Source organism: Carassius gibelio, chromosome A17, assembly GCF_023724105.1.
Source record: "Carassius gibelio isolate Cgi1373 ecotype wild population from Czech Republic chromosome A17, carGib1.2-hapl.c, whole genome shotgun sequence".
NCBI classification, from domain to species: Eukaryota; Metazoa; Chordata; class Actinopteri; order Cypriniformes; family Cyprinidae; genus Carassius; species Carassius gibelio.
In genome coordinates, this window is record NC_068387.1 from 15,018,231 (window position 1) to 15,035,278 (window position 17,048).

A 17,048-nucleotide genomic window follows, 5' to 3' on the forward strand; every position below is an offset into this window, starting at 1 on the left:
TTACATTTCATGACACAATAACAGTAATATTTGAAAATTATCCGAATAAATGGTGGTTGAACTCAGATCGCTTTGGCTACTGCAATTTTCCCCTCAGTATATTTACAATAAAACGAAATAGGATATAAAATACCACTGCCTCCTTTCATTTTCATTTAAACATAATAACAGCTGCAGAAATGTACTTAGTTCAGGGATAAGTGTATATGCAGCCATTACAATGAAAGAAATATTATATAGACTTGCCTTTTTATTTTCATTTTAACATATAGATAAATTGAATACAGACCAAAGAAAACCTGTTAGATTTACCCCGCAGCTGAATTATATTTTATGTTTAACCACTAAAGAGATATCAGAAGGTCTATCCCAGGAGAGGCTGCTCTCTGCGGATACATGAGGACTGTGCTCTCGCTGATCGAGTGGAGCTCACCGTCTACGAGATCGGCATTTTTAAATAGGCGCTGTCTTTATAAATAAACAACAGATTTGAGTTTCAAACAACTACATTCTCGCCTGAAATACTTTTAAAATTACATTTCATGACACAATAACAGTAATATTTAGAAAATGTTGATCCGAATAAATGGGGGTTGAACTCAACCAATGCTGAGTGAACTCAACCAATCAGCATGTTTAGCGCCAAAGTCCCGCCCCCGAAAGTTCCGGAACTTTAAAAAAGTACCACCTCGCCAGCAGGGACTTTCTGGGGGGCATTTTTTACCCGGAACTTTTATTTAGTTCCTGGTTCCTGCGGTGGAAACACACCAAGTACCGGACCAAGTCCCTAGTTCCTGGGTAAAGTTCCTGCGGTGGAAACGCGGCTATAGAGTGTAAGTCCGTGGGAAACACTGAGACAGTAATACATTTTAGTAGACTGACTGAAAGACAACACTCACGGTACTTCAGGCTAGCGATTTTGCTAGTCAGGCTAGTGTATCTGCAGACCTCACCAGTCATGAGGTAACACATCAACTGTATTAGAAATTTCAACACATCATCAGATGGGCAGGAGGTAGACGAGAAAAGCATTCCAGAGGCAGAAGATAATTTCAGAGAGCAACAACATGTCCAATAACCAACAGGTCACAAAGATTACACATGTCCCTGCCAACAAAAACAGGTGTTTCTTAGTTATATGATATCAGAAAGACTGAGGATTAAAAGATTCGATAGCTGGACATTAGTAGTGGAATGAATCTGGTCCCTGACCTAACACACAATCTTACACTCCGATATCTACATTATCTCACTGTGCATTCCCAGATTGTCCTGCTGTAGTACAGGTTTCCACAGAGCCATTATGAAGAGCTAAATTTAGCAGGGAGGCTTGTCACACTTGATGATATGGAGCAGGGTTATATAGCTGCTGGGGAGAAGGTGGGTTTGGGTAAAAATTCAGGACAATAGCACAACACAATTGCTGCGGTGGTTAAATGGCCACCCAGCAGGGCGCAGTGTCTAACTACAGCCTGTAGATTACTCTGACACCCAACACATATGCTGGCACAGGGAATACAACAGCTTCAAGAGGTCTATGGTCACAAGAAGAAGCTGGTCACAGCTGGTCTGTTCAGAGGTAGGCGAGTTTGGGACAGTGGGGAACAAAAGAATTGACACAGCTCGACCGATCCAGCAAAATACACATGAATGCACAAGCGTTTTCTTTATCGCTATTCAGCCATGGTGATGCTGTTGAACAACTGATACAAAATAAATATTTTTTGAGCGGTCAGATTGTAGTTTAAACAATGTTATTGCAGAGACTGAATGCTGGGAAATAAAACCAGAGCACCACATCTTTCCATTACAATATTGTGAAGTGTGGTTGAATGCTGCTGCATCTAAAAGCCGTAGAAACTCCAAATATGTCCCGCCGAAGTAGTACCATAACACGCATAATGGGAATCTTTCAATTGCTGTTCTTCAAGCCTTCTCAGGTTTTTTCATGGTAAGAAAGTATATTTATAATGATGAAGTTTGACGAGTGTTGCTTTTACAAATGCACATTATAAATTTGTCCATCATTGCTCTTTTGTTGATTTTGATCGCTTCCATTGTTCTCATTTGTAAGTCGCTTTGGATAAAATGACTAAAATGTAAATAAGCGACTCAAACTCTGAAAAGTGATTTCAAATGGAGCAGCACTTCCTACTGATCAAAGATATGTGCTTCATGGACAAGCTGCGCATTAAAACAAATGGCAGCCTTTGCGATATCAATCCCACTAGACAGGACAATTCACGCGACATTTAGTGTTATCCACGATTTATCTGTCAGCCCGTTACAACCCTTTGTTTTGTTTTCTCGTTTCTGCCTCTTTTGTTTTGAGAGTGTTCCAGGTATGATGTTGATTGGCTCCTGCATCTGGATTGGTGCATTTGAAAAGGCACAACTTAAAAGCCCTGATGTCATTTCCTTTTCCCAGATCAGAGCAAAGGGAGAGACCGCACAGAGAGAAGAGGAAGAGAGAAAGAGTTGTTGGGTTTTGGCTGTGTGTGCGCTTAGTTGAACTTTGATTATTAAGAGTGAGCTCTGTTTGATCTTTGAAAGAGATAAAAATTTTGTTTATTGAAACTGTTTGGTATTATGACCCCATTGCTTGTTATGATGCAGATTTGGATTCTCCTTTTAACTCTGTTTGCCTGATCTTGTAAACAGTTTGTATATCATTGTAAATATAGAGTTGGGAGAAATTAAGGAGTTTGACGCCATTTTGTTTATTGAAACCTTTTTGATCTTTGTTTTTGGGTTAGGGAGTTAGGTTAATATATTGTACTTTTATTTTATTTTTATTTTGGTTAGGGTTTAGGAAAGAGGTCTTAAAATAAGGAAGCTTATTTTTTTTGTTTATTATTTTGGCCTGGTCAACTCCTGAAGGAAATTCCCCATTTATTTATTTTGATGGTTATATTTAATTTTTTTTTTTTTGCTTTTAGCTTGTAGTTGCAATTAAATATGGGAACAGGAGGTGCAATTTTTTCTTACAAAATCCGTAACAACAACTAACCTACACTCCAAAAACTGCAAGTAAACACAGGTGAGGAGACCGCTCAAGACACTTCAAGGACTTCGATATCTCTCTCTCTCTCTCACACACACACACACACACACACACACACAGTCAGAGCAGATGTTTTTGGAATTAAACAGGTTGTACTACAGAGATAAGAGAAACTGATTATACGATTTACAAATGAACAGATAATTCACTTTTTAATTCACTGTTGACTGTACTCCATCTGTGCGCACACAGACTCACAAAGTAGCTTCAGCAGGATGTGGATCGGAGGAATAACAGGAAGTAAATTTAGGATACTAAACTGGTGCAGACAGGAAAAGCCATCAATGTTTTAACAGACCATCAACAGAGTGCTCAAGATTTCCTGAGAGCGTGTGACGGTTCAGACAAGAAGATCCTGTGAGATCAGTATGACATACATGAACTGTATCAGACAAGTAACAGGTTACATGCAAAAAAGTTATTCACCATGGTTTTTATTGAAGACTAGTATGCAGATTATTAAGTCGGGCATCTAATTATCCATTCATTCTTCCAAATGCTAACCCCACCCACAGAAAATGAAGTAAACTTGCTAAACAATGAGAGGAAGAACTGAATGCTCAAGCAGGAAGGAAGGAACCGGTCTGTAAATGTGCTAAGAGTAGATAACTAAACACCTCCTCCCTCCTGGACAGGACACCCCCCCATATCCTCCTGAAACAAACAAGAACAAAATGAGCTTCTTTGTTCCCTTCTCCATTTAAAACTAAACTTATCCAAAGTCTTTCTTTAAATAACATAATAACGTTGTTGAAAACGCAAATATTAGCACTAATCAAGGAGAGCAGAACTGATCTGATCCTGTGGTTTGGTCTCTGATGTGGTTGTCAAAAGCTAGCCAAGGCGAAAACCACCAGCTTGGGTGCCTGCATTGAACTTCTCTTCCTTTTCATCAACCCTTCTTTTTTTCTGTCTTTTAACAGTGCGAGACGGAGTGGCAGGGCTGCATTCCTCTGCTTTTAATTAGCAGGAAATGAGGGCAGCCAATGACAAGGACCATTTACACCAGTGAACGAGAGAGGTTAGAGAGAGAGAGTGAGATCTCAAGGTGCTAGTTTCACCATGTAAGTGATCTCATAAGAGATGCCTAGGGACACAGGATGGCAGACAACATGAAGTGCCATCCTTCACAGGAGTAGTAATGACAGCAAAGCACACTGGGTAACAGCACCACAACAACAGAAGCTCATTGACAAGCCTAAGCACGACCGTACGTGACAGGAAAGAGACTGTCTGCCAGTCTTGAAAACATGTTAAACCAATTTTATTAAATTAAAGAGCGAGACAGGAGTATATTATAGAAGGTTTCTCATTCCGGCACTGATGGTTCAATCTAATGTTTTTGAATCCTGTGCCGCCCATGTCACAAGACGAAACCTGTACCAAGAGCGATAAGGTAGATATTTATCAAGGAACTTTCCAGTCATGCAGTGCAAATCAGCAGATGTGTAAAACCAGTTCATTGGCATTCTGAAGTGAAACTCTGCTTCAAAATCCAAGGACCAATCAGAGAGCAGCGCTACCCTGAGGTTCTGTAATTAAAATGTGGGTGCCTACAGCAACTAAAATAAAAAACAAATATTTACAGAAATATAGTGCATTAGGGCTGTGCAAAAAATCGAATTCGATTTTCATGCACATCTCATCAGTAAAGGTGCTCCTGTAATTAGATGTACATCACCAGCACGTGCATTCAGATCTGCTTATTTAACCAAGGGAACCCCCGCCAATAAAATAAAAATACAAAAATAAAATAAAAGGATTGAAATTCCAGAATTAGATGGACAAAAGAAAGATGAGCTGTTTATATGGATGATGAAAACACATGGAAAAAAAAAAACTGATTCACAATGTTGACTCAGCATCTGTCAGAATGAGTACTGACCAACACCAGCTTTCAGCTGATGATGATTTTAAGGACAGGAACAGAAAGATGCAGAGAGAATGGAAAGAAAGTAGGGACTTTTTACATTTAACAATTTTAATGATACTGAATTTAAAAAACACAACATTTTACTAAAAGTAACAAAATTGGACAGAATTTATATAAATATTAGTAACACATAAGGTAACGTCTTAGTTTAAATATTAATCTTAATGACAATTTCAACATTTAATATTAAAATCATCAGTTGTGCGTGTTAACAGTTAATGCAGTCTGAATAAACATGAACTGACAGTGAACAACTAATCTCTTTAACCAACATTAAGATTCATACTGTAATAAATGTTCATGTTAGTTAATAAGCTACATTAATAGAGCACCATATTTAAAGGGTTACATTAATATTAAATATCAATATTTTATTTTTATCAATATTAACTAATTACCGTATTTTCCGGACTAAATTCATTTGGTCATGAACCAAGAGAAAACATTAGTCTACAGCCGTGAGAGGGCACTCTATGCTTCTCAGTGCTCCTGTAGCCTACACTGAGCAGCATAGAGCTCACTCTCTTGGCTGAAGATGGTAATGTTTTGTCTTGGTTCAAAATAAATGCAACTTATAGTCCAGTGCGACTTATAAATTTTTTTTCCTCGTCATGACGTATTTTTGGACTGATGCAACTTATAAGTATTTGGTATCCAAATAATGTATAATCCTACAAAACTATTATTATCAGTGAGCAGAGCAGAGCCCCAAGATGGAATGAACGGTACACGAGCGGAACACACAATAGACACGTTTCCAGTGTAGGGCCAAAAGCGGACGTCCTAGTGCGTGCCAGGGCCAGTCGTGTTTCCACTGTCACTTCCGGGGCTTGATCGTGCCTCGTCAGTGCTTCCTCAGGGCCAACAGCCCGGGGTTTTCGAAAAGAAAGTGTAACATACTAAAAACGTTCAAAACATTCTATTCTATGCAACACTTTAAAAACAATGGTAACAGCAAATTTGTGTGTGTGGAAGGGTTAGTGAAAACATTGGCAGGGCAAGTAAAAATGTGAAAAAAATCCTTACTGTTGAGCCTGTTAATATATTTTTGAATTTTTTTATTTTTATTTCTTTGATGGCAATGCTGAATTTTCAGCAGACATTACCCCAGTCTTCAATGCCACACAATCGTTCAGCTATCTAATATGTTGATTTGGTGATCAAGTAACATTTTTATCAATGCTGCATACAGTTGCGATATTAAGTTCTGATTAATATTTTTATAAAAACCATGATACAATACAACCATGATGCATGTAATGATACATTTATACATATGAGATTTAAATATATAAATATGAGATTACGCTTACACAGAGACGTTCATTTGAGTCTTATCCAAATCACTTCAGCCATAAAGCCAAATTCATTTATGGTCAATAACAGCTTTGTGTGGCTACTGTTGTGAGGTTTAATGAATGCTTAAAAAGTGAAAGAATGCAGAGGCTCACAAAATCAGCTTTGTGCTGGACACACTGGTGGTGCAAAAGGCTCAAACAGAAAACTGTTACCGAGGTCATATCCCGTATGCCAGAGCAGTGATGTCATGTGTGTGGGAGTGGGTAATGTTGAACACACAAAGCTTCATTGTCCAAGCGCAGACACCCTGTGAAGCCACACAGACTATCACCCACCCCATCCATGCAGACTGACCTCATTCACAACACACACTATTTGTCTTTCCATGTCTCTTTCTCTCTCTTTTCTGCCACCCGGTTCTGTTCGACCCTGCCATCGCGCTCTCTGTGCACACAATCAATCGGTTGACCCCACTAGCATGCTAGCCCTTCACACAAAGCACAGTCTTCCTCTCCCATGATGCACTTTTGTTTTTGACACATTAAAGAGCTAATTGAGCACAAATGCAGCAGCATAACGAGGAGATAGAAGACAAAGACAAAGGTTTGTGTAGCGCAGGGGATGGCGGTGGCTCCTCTGTTGTGTTTGACAGAGGCCGATATAATATCAACAGCGAACCAGAATTTTTCTCCCCCCCCACTCTCTCTCTCTCTCTCTCTCTCACACAGTTGGGTGTAGTGGAATGATAAAATTACAACAGGTGACTAAGCTTCAGTGAATAGTCTTTAGAACACACACACTCAATCATAAGCCCAGAGTGAAACAGCTGTTCATATCTGTTAAGAGCTCTAGAAATAATCAATGGTTGCTCTAGAATATTTTTTCTTGGTTTCACAATGTTGACGTGTATTTTTTCAACACACAAAAGCTGAAGAATGTGTTTTGGACTTGTTCAGAGAAATCACAGTGTCCTAACCAGACAGGACACAAGATTCCAATGACAAGCAGTTAGTCTGTCCACAATAAACATGAATATTTAGTTTAATAAAACTATGAAAAGTGACAATAAAAGACTAACATGTTACAAAAAATATATCCTAATATAAAATATTGATATAAAGTAAGAACACTTCCTCTTTGTGTGAGTGAGTGATGTATAGAGGAATGTTATTATAAGAAAAACAGGAACTGCAGATGAAATTTTGAATGAAATCAGTCTGACAACATTTAGTGTAGAAAGGACAGGAAAATAACCCACTTATATCACAATGACATCTGTGTTTTCCCATGAGGTCTTGTGCATGGTTCTCTCTGATTGGCCTTCTATTAGGCAACACTCAAAACAGAAAGGGAGGATAAAAAATAAAATAAAAACAACACATTGGTTTGGAGACACCAATTTCTGCAGTGAAATAAAACCTGCATTGTTTCCCCTCCACTGCAGAGAGCAAATTGGAGGTGAAGAGTTGAAATCACAGGGTGAGAGACAGTCAAACAGAACCTCCTCTGGCTGAGGCCATGGTCCACATAGATCAATTCAAGGACCATTTTCCAGCCCAAAAGAAATAAGCATGATCATAATTACACCCAATTAAAGCATTTAAAGAGACAGAGCAAACATTAGACGAATTCAATTGCTTAATGAATGTGTAGATGAGCACTAAGGAATACTGTCTGATTTAGCTAAACAATTCCTCTGTTGCTCAATTAGAGAGAGGAAAATGCAAAGGCATACACAGCGTCTCCAAGCTGCTGGTAGTAAAACAGAGGAAAAACAGCACAGAAATGGCATGAAAGAGGAGTGTGAAGGGGTGTGGAAATATTTCAGGCAGTTGTGGAATGTGAAAGGGTGAGGCCCTGCCCCCCACTTCAGAAAGAGAGAGAGAGAGAGAGAGAGAGAGAGAGAGAGAGAGAGACTAAAGACCAACCACTCCTGGACAGATTCTCCTAACCACAGTATAACTACTCACAGTAAAACTACAGGCACACACGCTGCCTCATGCTATAAAGCATGACTTTTTGTTAAGAAACTGTTTTTTCTGTTCTAATGATAAGGTCATTCTAAAAACACTGAATCAACCTGTTCCTGTGCTAGCTGGCCCATGAAAGCTCTGTTGTTCTCTTACAGGAAGCACATGAGCATGAGTGTAGTTAGGAAGTTAGTGACCGTGTCTGAATCATTGCATCAGCTTAAGCCTATCATGCTCCCAGCTACTGTGGTGAAACAAAAGTTGTGATCTGGTTCAAAGAGAGCGGCAACTGAACCAGCAAAATTAATTCTTTACTGTACATGGATGGAAAAGTTGTTGAAGGGTGTGTGCTGGTGTCTGTGCGGTGTCAGGCAGACAGTGGTGCTGGCAGGGCAGAGTCTGATAAGAAACCCCTGTGCTTGTCAGACAGACCCCTTGATAAAAGGTCATCGCCTGACGCACAGAGACATGACTTTATCAGGGGCCACACAAGGGCCAAGTCCACACACACACACACACACACACACAGCCTATGGGGTGAGCGAGACTCCTCTTTTCCCTGTGATAACCCTGTCAAACTCTTCCTGCTATCCAATTTATCACCGCCCAGCAGGATACAGAAAAAGAGAGAGAAACAAAGATAGAGAGAATAAAATGATCTGCACATTCACTCTATTGAACCCTGGCTCGAGCAGAGAACATGAGCTAATGGATCTAGCTAGCTAATTAAACTAGATGCTGTAAGAGATCCCAAAGGTCCCAGTCTATAAGAATCACTTCTGTTAGCACCTGGAACAACCTCAAATATGAATGCTGCATCTAAATTACTGTACTTTTAGAGTCCTGTATTTAATGAAGAAATTGATCATTGATGAAGAGGGGTATTGGTACTTGTACAGTTTATTCACTGACCAATCAGAATCAAGATTTATATTTATTCCAGAGGACTGTATCATAAATGAAGCTACACTAATGACAAATGCATTAACAAAAGTAACAGTAAAGATATTTATATTGTTACAAAAGATTTATATTATAAATAAATGCTATTCTGCTGAGATTTTTATTCATTAAGAAAAAAAATGCTTTCCACAAAAATGTTAAGTAGAACAACTGTTTACAACAAAAAATGTTTCTCGAGCACCAAATCAGCGTATTAGAATGATTTCTGAAGGCTTGTGTGGCGCTGAAGACTGGAGTAATGAATGACTGCTAAAAAAATTCAGCACATATATGTCAGAGACACAGCAAACAAGCCATTTTAAGACAGAATAATGTCCAGACAACCTGTATAACCATGAGAAACCAAGATCTTTAACCTTGACTCTACCCTTCCATCGCTGTGTCCATTTCTGAACACCGCACTGGACTCAGCTGCCACTAACTTATCAAAGACAGCTCTAAAAACACCCTCAGGGTCACCTCTGAAGATCACAAGCATGCTGCGAACCTGTCTTTCTCTCGTCAGCCTGACACACACTCGAACGGTGAGGGGAGAGGGAGGGAGAGCAGTTGTCTCGTGTGGGGAACAGAAAGGGTGAAAGGGAGACGTAAGGGTGTTGGTATTCCTTTGCCATGACAACAGCTGCAAACACCCACAATCCAATTGAGCTACGAGCGTTTGTGCACCGATGTCACGAGAACTCGATCAAGACAACTGAGAAACATTACACCTCCAAACAGACACAAATTGTCTTTCATCCAGCAAAAAAGTGTGAAGATGCATTGAAAATCTTTCAAATCTGTGCAAGTCAGTCATGACTTACGCATAATTCAACACACCACAATAATAACAGTAATGCTTAATGAAATCCCTAAAACACTATCATCTGTCTAACCTTCTCAGTCCAAGCTCAGCTAATGACTTTTTCAGTTGATCTTCATTCTCACCCTTGTGCACCTCGTTGAAACCTGATCCGAGCAATAAAGTCAAGATGGAGCACATCCCCTTTCTAAAACTCGTGACAGACCAACACATCTGCCAATTTGTCCATTTTGTGATTATTCACATCAATAATGTCCGATTAACAGAAAATAAAGAGTTGTTCAGCATCACAATCTACCGCCAGCTTTACCAATTAATATTGCATCTTCCATCCACAAACATTATTTAATTATATCAAGCTGCTGTCTAGACATTAGTATTGGGCGTTTAAAAACCCATATCAGTCTGATGTAAAGAAGAGGTCAAGAGAGATAGCAGACACCGTGTGTGGCTGTACAAATTTCCCTCCTTAGGCATTAAGTCTGAGTATTTACCGTTACAAATACAGGACTGGCCCACATCACCCTGAGCTGCTCATTTGCATAGCCAAATCAGTATGCAAATTCAGCTGAGAGCAGCAGAGATTTTACACCTAGTCAGTTCCATGTACGTGTTCAAAGAAATGTCAGAGAAAAAAAAAAGCAAGGATGAAGTTCTCAGCTCATATTTGAGTGGATTGCGGAGAACAGATAACAGCAAGAGAAGAGCAAAGTTCAGGTAAACAGAGCTGAATGAGTCCAGATACACAAACATGAGGATGTATCACTGCAGAAGGAACTAACAACTCACTGTTTGGTGACAGAGCACACAGCTTCATGACAATTCTCTCATGGATATGCAAACGGACCAAGAAGACTTCTTAAGGAAACACATCTTTGCCATTTACGCATTTAAAGAGAGGAAAAAGTCATATTGTAGATGCAAGAACTTTAATAGTTTGGTAGCTCATCACGATATACATACTAAAACTATAAGATATTAATAGTTTCAAAACTAGCAAAACTAGACTTCATTTGTGGAACAGAAAGGAGAATATAAAAAAAAAAGTTGATGGGCACAAAAACTGTTTGGTTACCAAATTTTTTCAAAAAATATTCTTTACTAAATAATTTACATAATTTTCATTTTCAGAATGATTAGTTAAAAACAAGTTTTTCTCCTATAATAATAATAAATTACATCTGTAGTAAAAAAATAAAATAAAAAAAAAGTCAAGTCCATTCGTGAACTTTGCAGAAGTTCAGCTGGACGTCTGGACAGTCAAAACCACCAAACTCCTATTCTAAAGTGTGGTTTCTGGGGCTGAGTGTTGGAATGTGGGCTTGTGATCAGTCAAACCAAACTGGTTTATCCGGTGACGCACAGGGTGATTTTGCAACAAGCTGAGAGAATAGGAGCGCAAACAAATGTGATACTGGATTACATTGCGGCAGATTTTGCGGCTGCTCGTCCCTTTATGTTAAAAGATAAACAAAGCCGCGTGTTTGCATGTCAACAGCACGAGCATTCGTGCACTTTATGAAACTAAGACAGACAGACACTGGATGTGTGTGTGTGTGTGAGGGGGGATTCAAACCTCTGCGGATCGGAACAGAAGATGATAACTGCCTGACTATAAATTACATGCATTTCAGACACAAACAGCGCGTGCAAATAAACGCACAACTGTGTAAAGTGAAATCAGTGACGGTACTAAGATACGTTACTCAAACTAGTTGCATTCAAAAAGAAACCTGCTACATAAGTCACAAAGACTCTTAATCCCTCTCTCAGGTTGTGTGGTAAAAAGTATTAAAAAAAAAAAAAAAAAAAAAAAAAAAGAGTTTTATATGCAAAAACTATCTGGGATTAAAAATAGTGGTTTATCTTGTACAATTGACACATTATTGTACGGGTTATTTATGCGTTTCTCTCCATAGGGATCATTCATGCAAAACTCAACTGCACGCATCGAGAAAAAAAAATCTCAATCTGCAAACAAACCTAATTGTTCTGGATTAAATCCTTTTTGTGGAGTACAGATATACATTTTTGCATTCTTAAGTAAATAAACACGTAAAATGTGATTCCAATCGAAAAATAAACATGAAGTTTCTTGTGTGTAGCTAAGTTACAGAGGCTAACGCCACGCACACCCCAAAACAAGTAAGGAACCGTTGAAACGCCTAGTAAAATGTCGTTTACATCACAAAATAAACGTTTGGAGAAACATAAACTCGTAAAAGAGCTTAAATTTGATGGTACAGAAGTGAAAGTTAGTAAATATTGAGGCGTGTAAAAGTTGTTGATTTAGCAGACTGCTAACAGCGCTAGCGACCCCCAAACAAGAACTGACGGGAAAAATACTTTTGAAATTCCAACGGTAAAATACGGTCCAAAGAGGTTCAACCGTTTAGAATCAGATGCAAAAACGCTAAAGTTAGTCTAATTTCTTTTTAAAAAAGAAACCTTGACGGTCATTTTATTTCTCTTTCGCTGAGAACCGATAACGTTAGTTTTGTGAAGTTGCAAAACACCGCATACATACTCGTGGTTCAGGTTTACACAAACGTACCTTCGTCCAAGAGTCTCTCCAGGTGTGTGAAGATGCCGCACAGGTTCGGTAAACTCGTCATGAGCTTCTTCTCGTTCAATAACTGCATGAGATAGTCGGGACTCGGCCTCGGTCTCTCCTTCACCTCCATCTCCCCGACCATCATCTTTGCACACAAACGCTCACAATCCTTCTCCAGAAAAAAAGAAAAGAAAAAGAAAACACAAAATAAAAAATAACGGTGCTGATCAAATCCCTCGTTCCCCCTCCAGGCTGCGGCGACCCTTTCCAGATACAACGACTGGTTTAAGGTGCAGGCTCTCTCTCTTTATCTCCCTTTACTAAAGTCGCTCGATGTGGACGCGTTGGGTTCTTTTAGTTATACTGAGCTCGGCGCTACCACTCCGTACTGCCACCAGTTCGCTTTCTCTGAGGAACCTCCGAGAGCGCGCGACCCGCCTCCAGCGCATTGGCTGCATGCGCAACGCGGACACGCCGGGTGGCCAATCAGCGCGTAGGATGGTGAGGCGGGGCTAGTGCTTTCACCACTTGAATCAGAGCCTGAGATGATGGGCAGAAATCAGAACCAATAGCATGCAGGCTCGTGAACGCTTAGAGTCACCGGCGGGGATGATATATTGTGAAACGTTGTGACAATTCGTCTGCGACAACAAGTATTTGCCTTGTGTTTTGATAGTGCTTGGCATTTTGGTGTGTTGCTTTTTACGATTGAATCGTTTTATGTTTATTGTTATTATTATTATTATTATTTAAGTCGGTTTTGCCGTGTTATGTGATTTTCTGTTTAAGACAGGAATATACGCGAACGTACGTTGCGTTCCAAAATATGTCTAGCGTGCAACTTGTTAACTTACCAAACGTTGTAAAGTATGCATCTGGCCTTAAAATGTAAATATATTTCACATTATATTTATTTTTATATTTTATATTTACTTTTATATAAAAGTATAGTTAGGGTTATTCAACATACAACGATCCTATAAACATACAGACATTATCACATTTTACATATGATCATTCTAGACCAGTGGGTCTCAACATTTGTGACTGGTGTTATTTTTGGTATTTCTTATGCATTTATGACAAAGCTGCTTATTTTGATTAATTAATCGTGATTAATTTTGTTATTCCAGAAGTTTCAACAACTTTATGTACTTTACTAAAAGAGTTTTGTCACCTTTACGGTATTTCAACCCTACAGTATATTATTTTCTTCTGTGAAAGACAACATGATATTCAAATATTCATGCTTTCTTCACTAGTAATGGGTTTATTTGATTGTATTTTACTATTTATTATTATTATTTCACTAAGTAGATCAATCCAATGGAAAGGTCATGTGATTTAAAAGTTAACCTCTGTTGTTTAGACAGTAGCTTGGTTCATTTGACCAATCTTGACCATTTATCAAGCCTCTCAAAATAAAGAGATTGATAAATAAATGTATATAGGATCAAATCTCCAAAAAACAGTTTGACATTTATCAGTGTGAAAGACACTGATTTAAACAGGCGCTATATCAGCTTGTGACTTCATGTTCAGCTGACCTTCTCCAGAACCTTTGCTATCCACAATGAAGATAACAGGACACAGGAAACATTCCTTTAACATCACACCGCAGCTAATAATACCAGATATTTACAATTCAGAAGAGGAGATATGTCGTGATACACTCAGAAAAAAAGGAGGAGGTGTCACTGGGGCAGAACCTTTTAAAAGGATTTCAATTTGTAGGATTTAGGTTCTAAGTTGGTGAATAAGATACCACTGTACAGTGACTTTTGTACCTTTTTTTCTGAGAGTGTATTTCACGGTTTCAGGGTAACTGGCTCCAAATAATGTCCAGAACTGAATGCACATGAACAAAATACTGAATGCAGGTTGAATTTTGAAATAAATGGCAATGATCCAAGTATTACAGACCTCCTCGTTTGTTCCATACAAATATATCCACATGATTCACTATGCATCTTCCTTTTCACATGACTCATCATCCTTTATTTCTTTCATTTTTGATTTTTCAACTGCATCACCCTCTTAGCATAACAGACTAAATAAAAATACCAGTTTCTAAAGGCAGCACAAAAGATTGAGCATTTATCTCGGTCTCAGATAAGAATCCTTTGCTCTTATCAACACTGCCACATACATTTTCATTTTACTATAGGCACCGCGTCTGAGACTGGCCACAAGTGGCTGTGTGCTGCTAGTGAGTGTGTTTGTTTGTGTGTTCTATAGTGTGAGATATTAATCCCTGCCCAAACCCTGTATTTTCCTCCTCTATTACAAATACGGGTTTCATTCTACAATTAATCCAATTAAGGACACTTTAGATAAAAAGTGAATATGAAATCAGGTGGTTGTGAAGCAGCAGGGAGCCGAGACCGGATGGAGATGGGGCTTCAGAGGAGGCATCAGTCATGATCCCGTGGTCAGCAGCGGCAGCTGATTAGGAAAGCAGTAGGTGGCATGTGTCTGGAATATAACGTGAGCTTTCAAAGCACACATACTCTCTCCGGTTATTTTGTCTGAAGAAAGCTTAAAGGCTTTGAGTATGAAAATAATACAAAAGCATATAACAAAAGCGATTATGTGTGGGTGCAGGAATACCAGAGAGTGAAATCTGGGTCAATTGTGAGATCCAGAGAGAGAGAGAGAAGTCACACATTGTTAAGGTGAGGTGAAGAGTGGCACATTCTCACTGAGTATTTATAGGAGTGAGAGTTAAAGGATGTATATACCTAATACAGGCTGATGACTGTGAAATACACAGCGTATTATATGTGCTGGTGGTCAGATGTTGGGTGGTGTTAGCTGGACTGGGGCACTGACAGTACTGATGGATCCTGTTCTCTCCACCCATTCCAGCGCAGTGCAGTATAATCTCACCGTGGGTCACCACGTCACTCATGGCTCCCCAGGGGTCTGCAGTGAAGATTACAGCAAACACACACAGTCCTTCATCACTCACTCGGGGTCCACGGCCTTTACGCCACACGTGCCGACACACAGTTTCTCCAAGACATACTTGGGTCAATGAAACGTAAGAATGCTCACGGTAAAGATAAAGAAGAAATCTAGAATAAAATAAATTGTTAAGATCTTAGAAATATACACTTTACATTCATACTTGTTCCATCTAGTTTTGAAAAACATTTATAACATTTTCAAGAAACATTTTCAATCTGTAGTAGTCAACAAGTATTCAACATTCATGATAAAATGTTTAAAAAAATATTTTTCAAGGTAAACAGTTTTATTTGACAAAATGTCATCTATACACAATGTCAATTTGTTTAATCTTGACCATTTAATATATTATGAATGTATTAATGGGTTTATGAGTGGACATTCATGCTTGCTTTTTTTTATCTTTAAACTTTAATGTTTTCACTATATTCTTTACATTATGTAAAAATTACTTCTAATATTTATTATCATAAGAAATAGTTCATCCTTTTAATGTGTTTTTTAGTTTCTATCAGTGTAGTTGTATATAGATAAAAAATATACAAGTAAAATCACAAAAAATAAAATTATATTCAACATTAACATTTATTTTGATGCAGAATTGATATTTGAGTTTCAAATTTGCAATTTAAAGGACTGCATAGAACTGCTGTACATGTGGGTTTAAAAAAATACATTTGACATTTCCAGGTGAATATGTTTGTTTATGTGTTTGAATGATTCTCATGGTGTTCCAAAGGATTAGGACGGTGGTTGTACAGGCATTTGTGTGTGCAGAGCAACGGCAGATGTGTTTGCGTCTGATAAGAGCGTCTGGCTGAGGTAGAGGAGGAGCGAGGATCAGACAGCAGAACCCCATCGATTCAGAGCTCGAGAGAGAGGAAGATCTCTCCAGTCTCCTGCCGAAAAACCATCAGCCTCCTGTGAGCCTTCTCCAAAACACACCACACGCATCACTTTAAAAAAATTCACTTTTATAAAAGTCTGATATTAAAAAAGAGTGCTCAACGAAAAAGCTTAATTCTGCTGCTTGGCGAGATGTTACAGAAGTTCAGAATGGCGAAAACGCACTGATGCCACGATCTATTTTACTGCAATAATCTGATGTATGATTATTGAATTAAGACTTTAAAAGCTAAAAATAGAGAAATGACTTGATGATGTAAAGTGATGTATCCACGTGATTGATTTCATTTCAGGGTTGGAGCATGTTGTTACATTTTAAAACATGTTTTTGTTTCTTTCACCACAGCTCTGAGGTCTAGGAGTCCGAATCGATGTTTTTGAGGGAAATTTTGGAATAAACATCAGAGCTCCAGTCCTGAGGTTGAGAGGTGCGAGTGACACCTGAAGCATGAAGTCACTCCAAAATAAATCTCCATTGAGCTCAGGGCTTTGCACATGCTCACTGGCTGGCGTTGGGTTTTGTGCGGCCCCTGGCAGATGCACTGAACAAGAAGAATAGATCCCAGAGGGCTATTTATTCCTGCTGC

General features: G+C 38.8%; 1 protein-coding gene across 4 annotated transcripts in view; it reads right to left on the reverse strand.

The window, feature by feature from the left end:
• LOC128031527 (protein quaking-A) overlaps nt 1–12,994 on the reverse strand; it is a 66,885-nt gene extending 53,891 nt beyond the window's left edge. Inside the window, exon 1 of one of the 4 annotated variants that reach the window (XM_052619822.1) lies at nt 12,586–12,994. In XM_052619822.1, coding sequence (XP_052475782.1) covers nt 12,586–12,730 — 145 coding nt within the window. In that variant the 5' untranslated portion in view covers nt 12,731–12,994. The remainder of the gene's footprint in view (nt 1–12,585) is intronic. The other 3 variants (XM_052619820.1, XM_052619824.1, XM_052619823.1) reach the window with 3 other exon arrangements.
• Nucleotides 12,995–17,048: the final 4,054 nt, after the last annotated feature.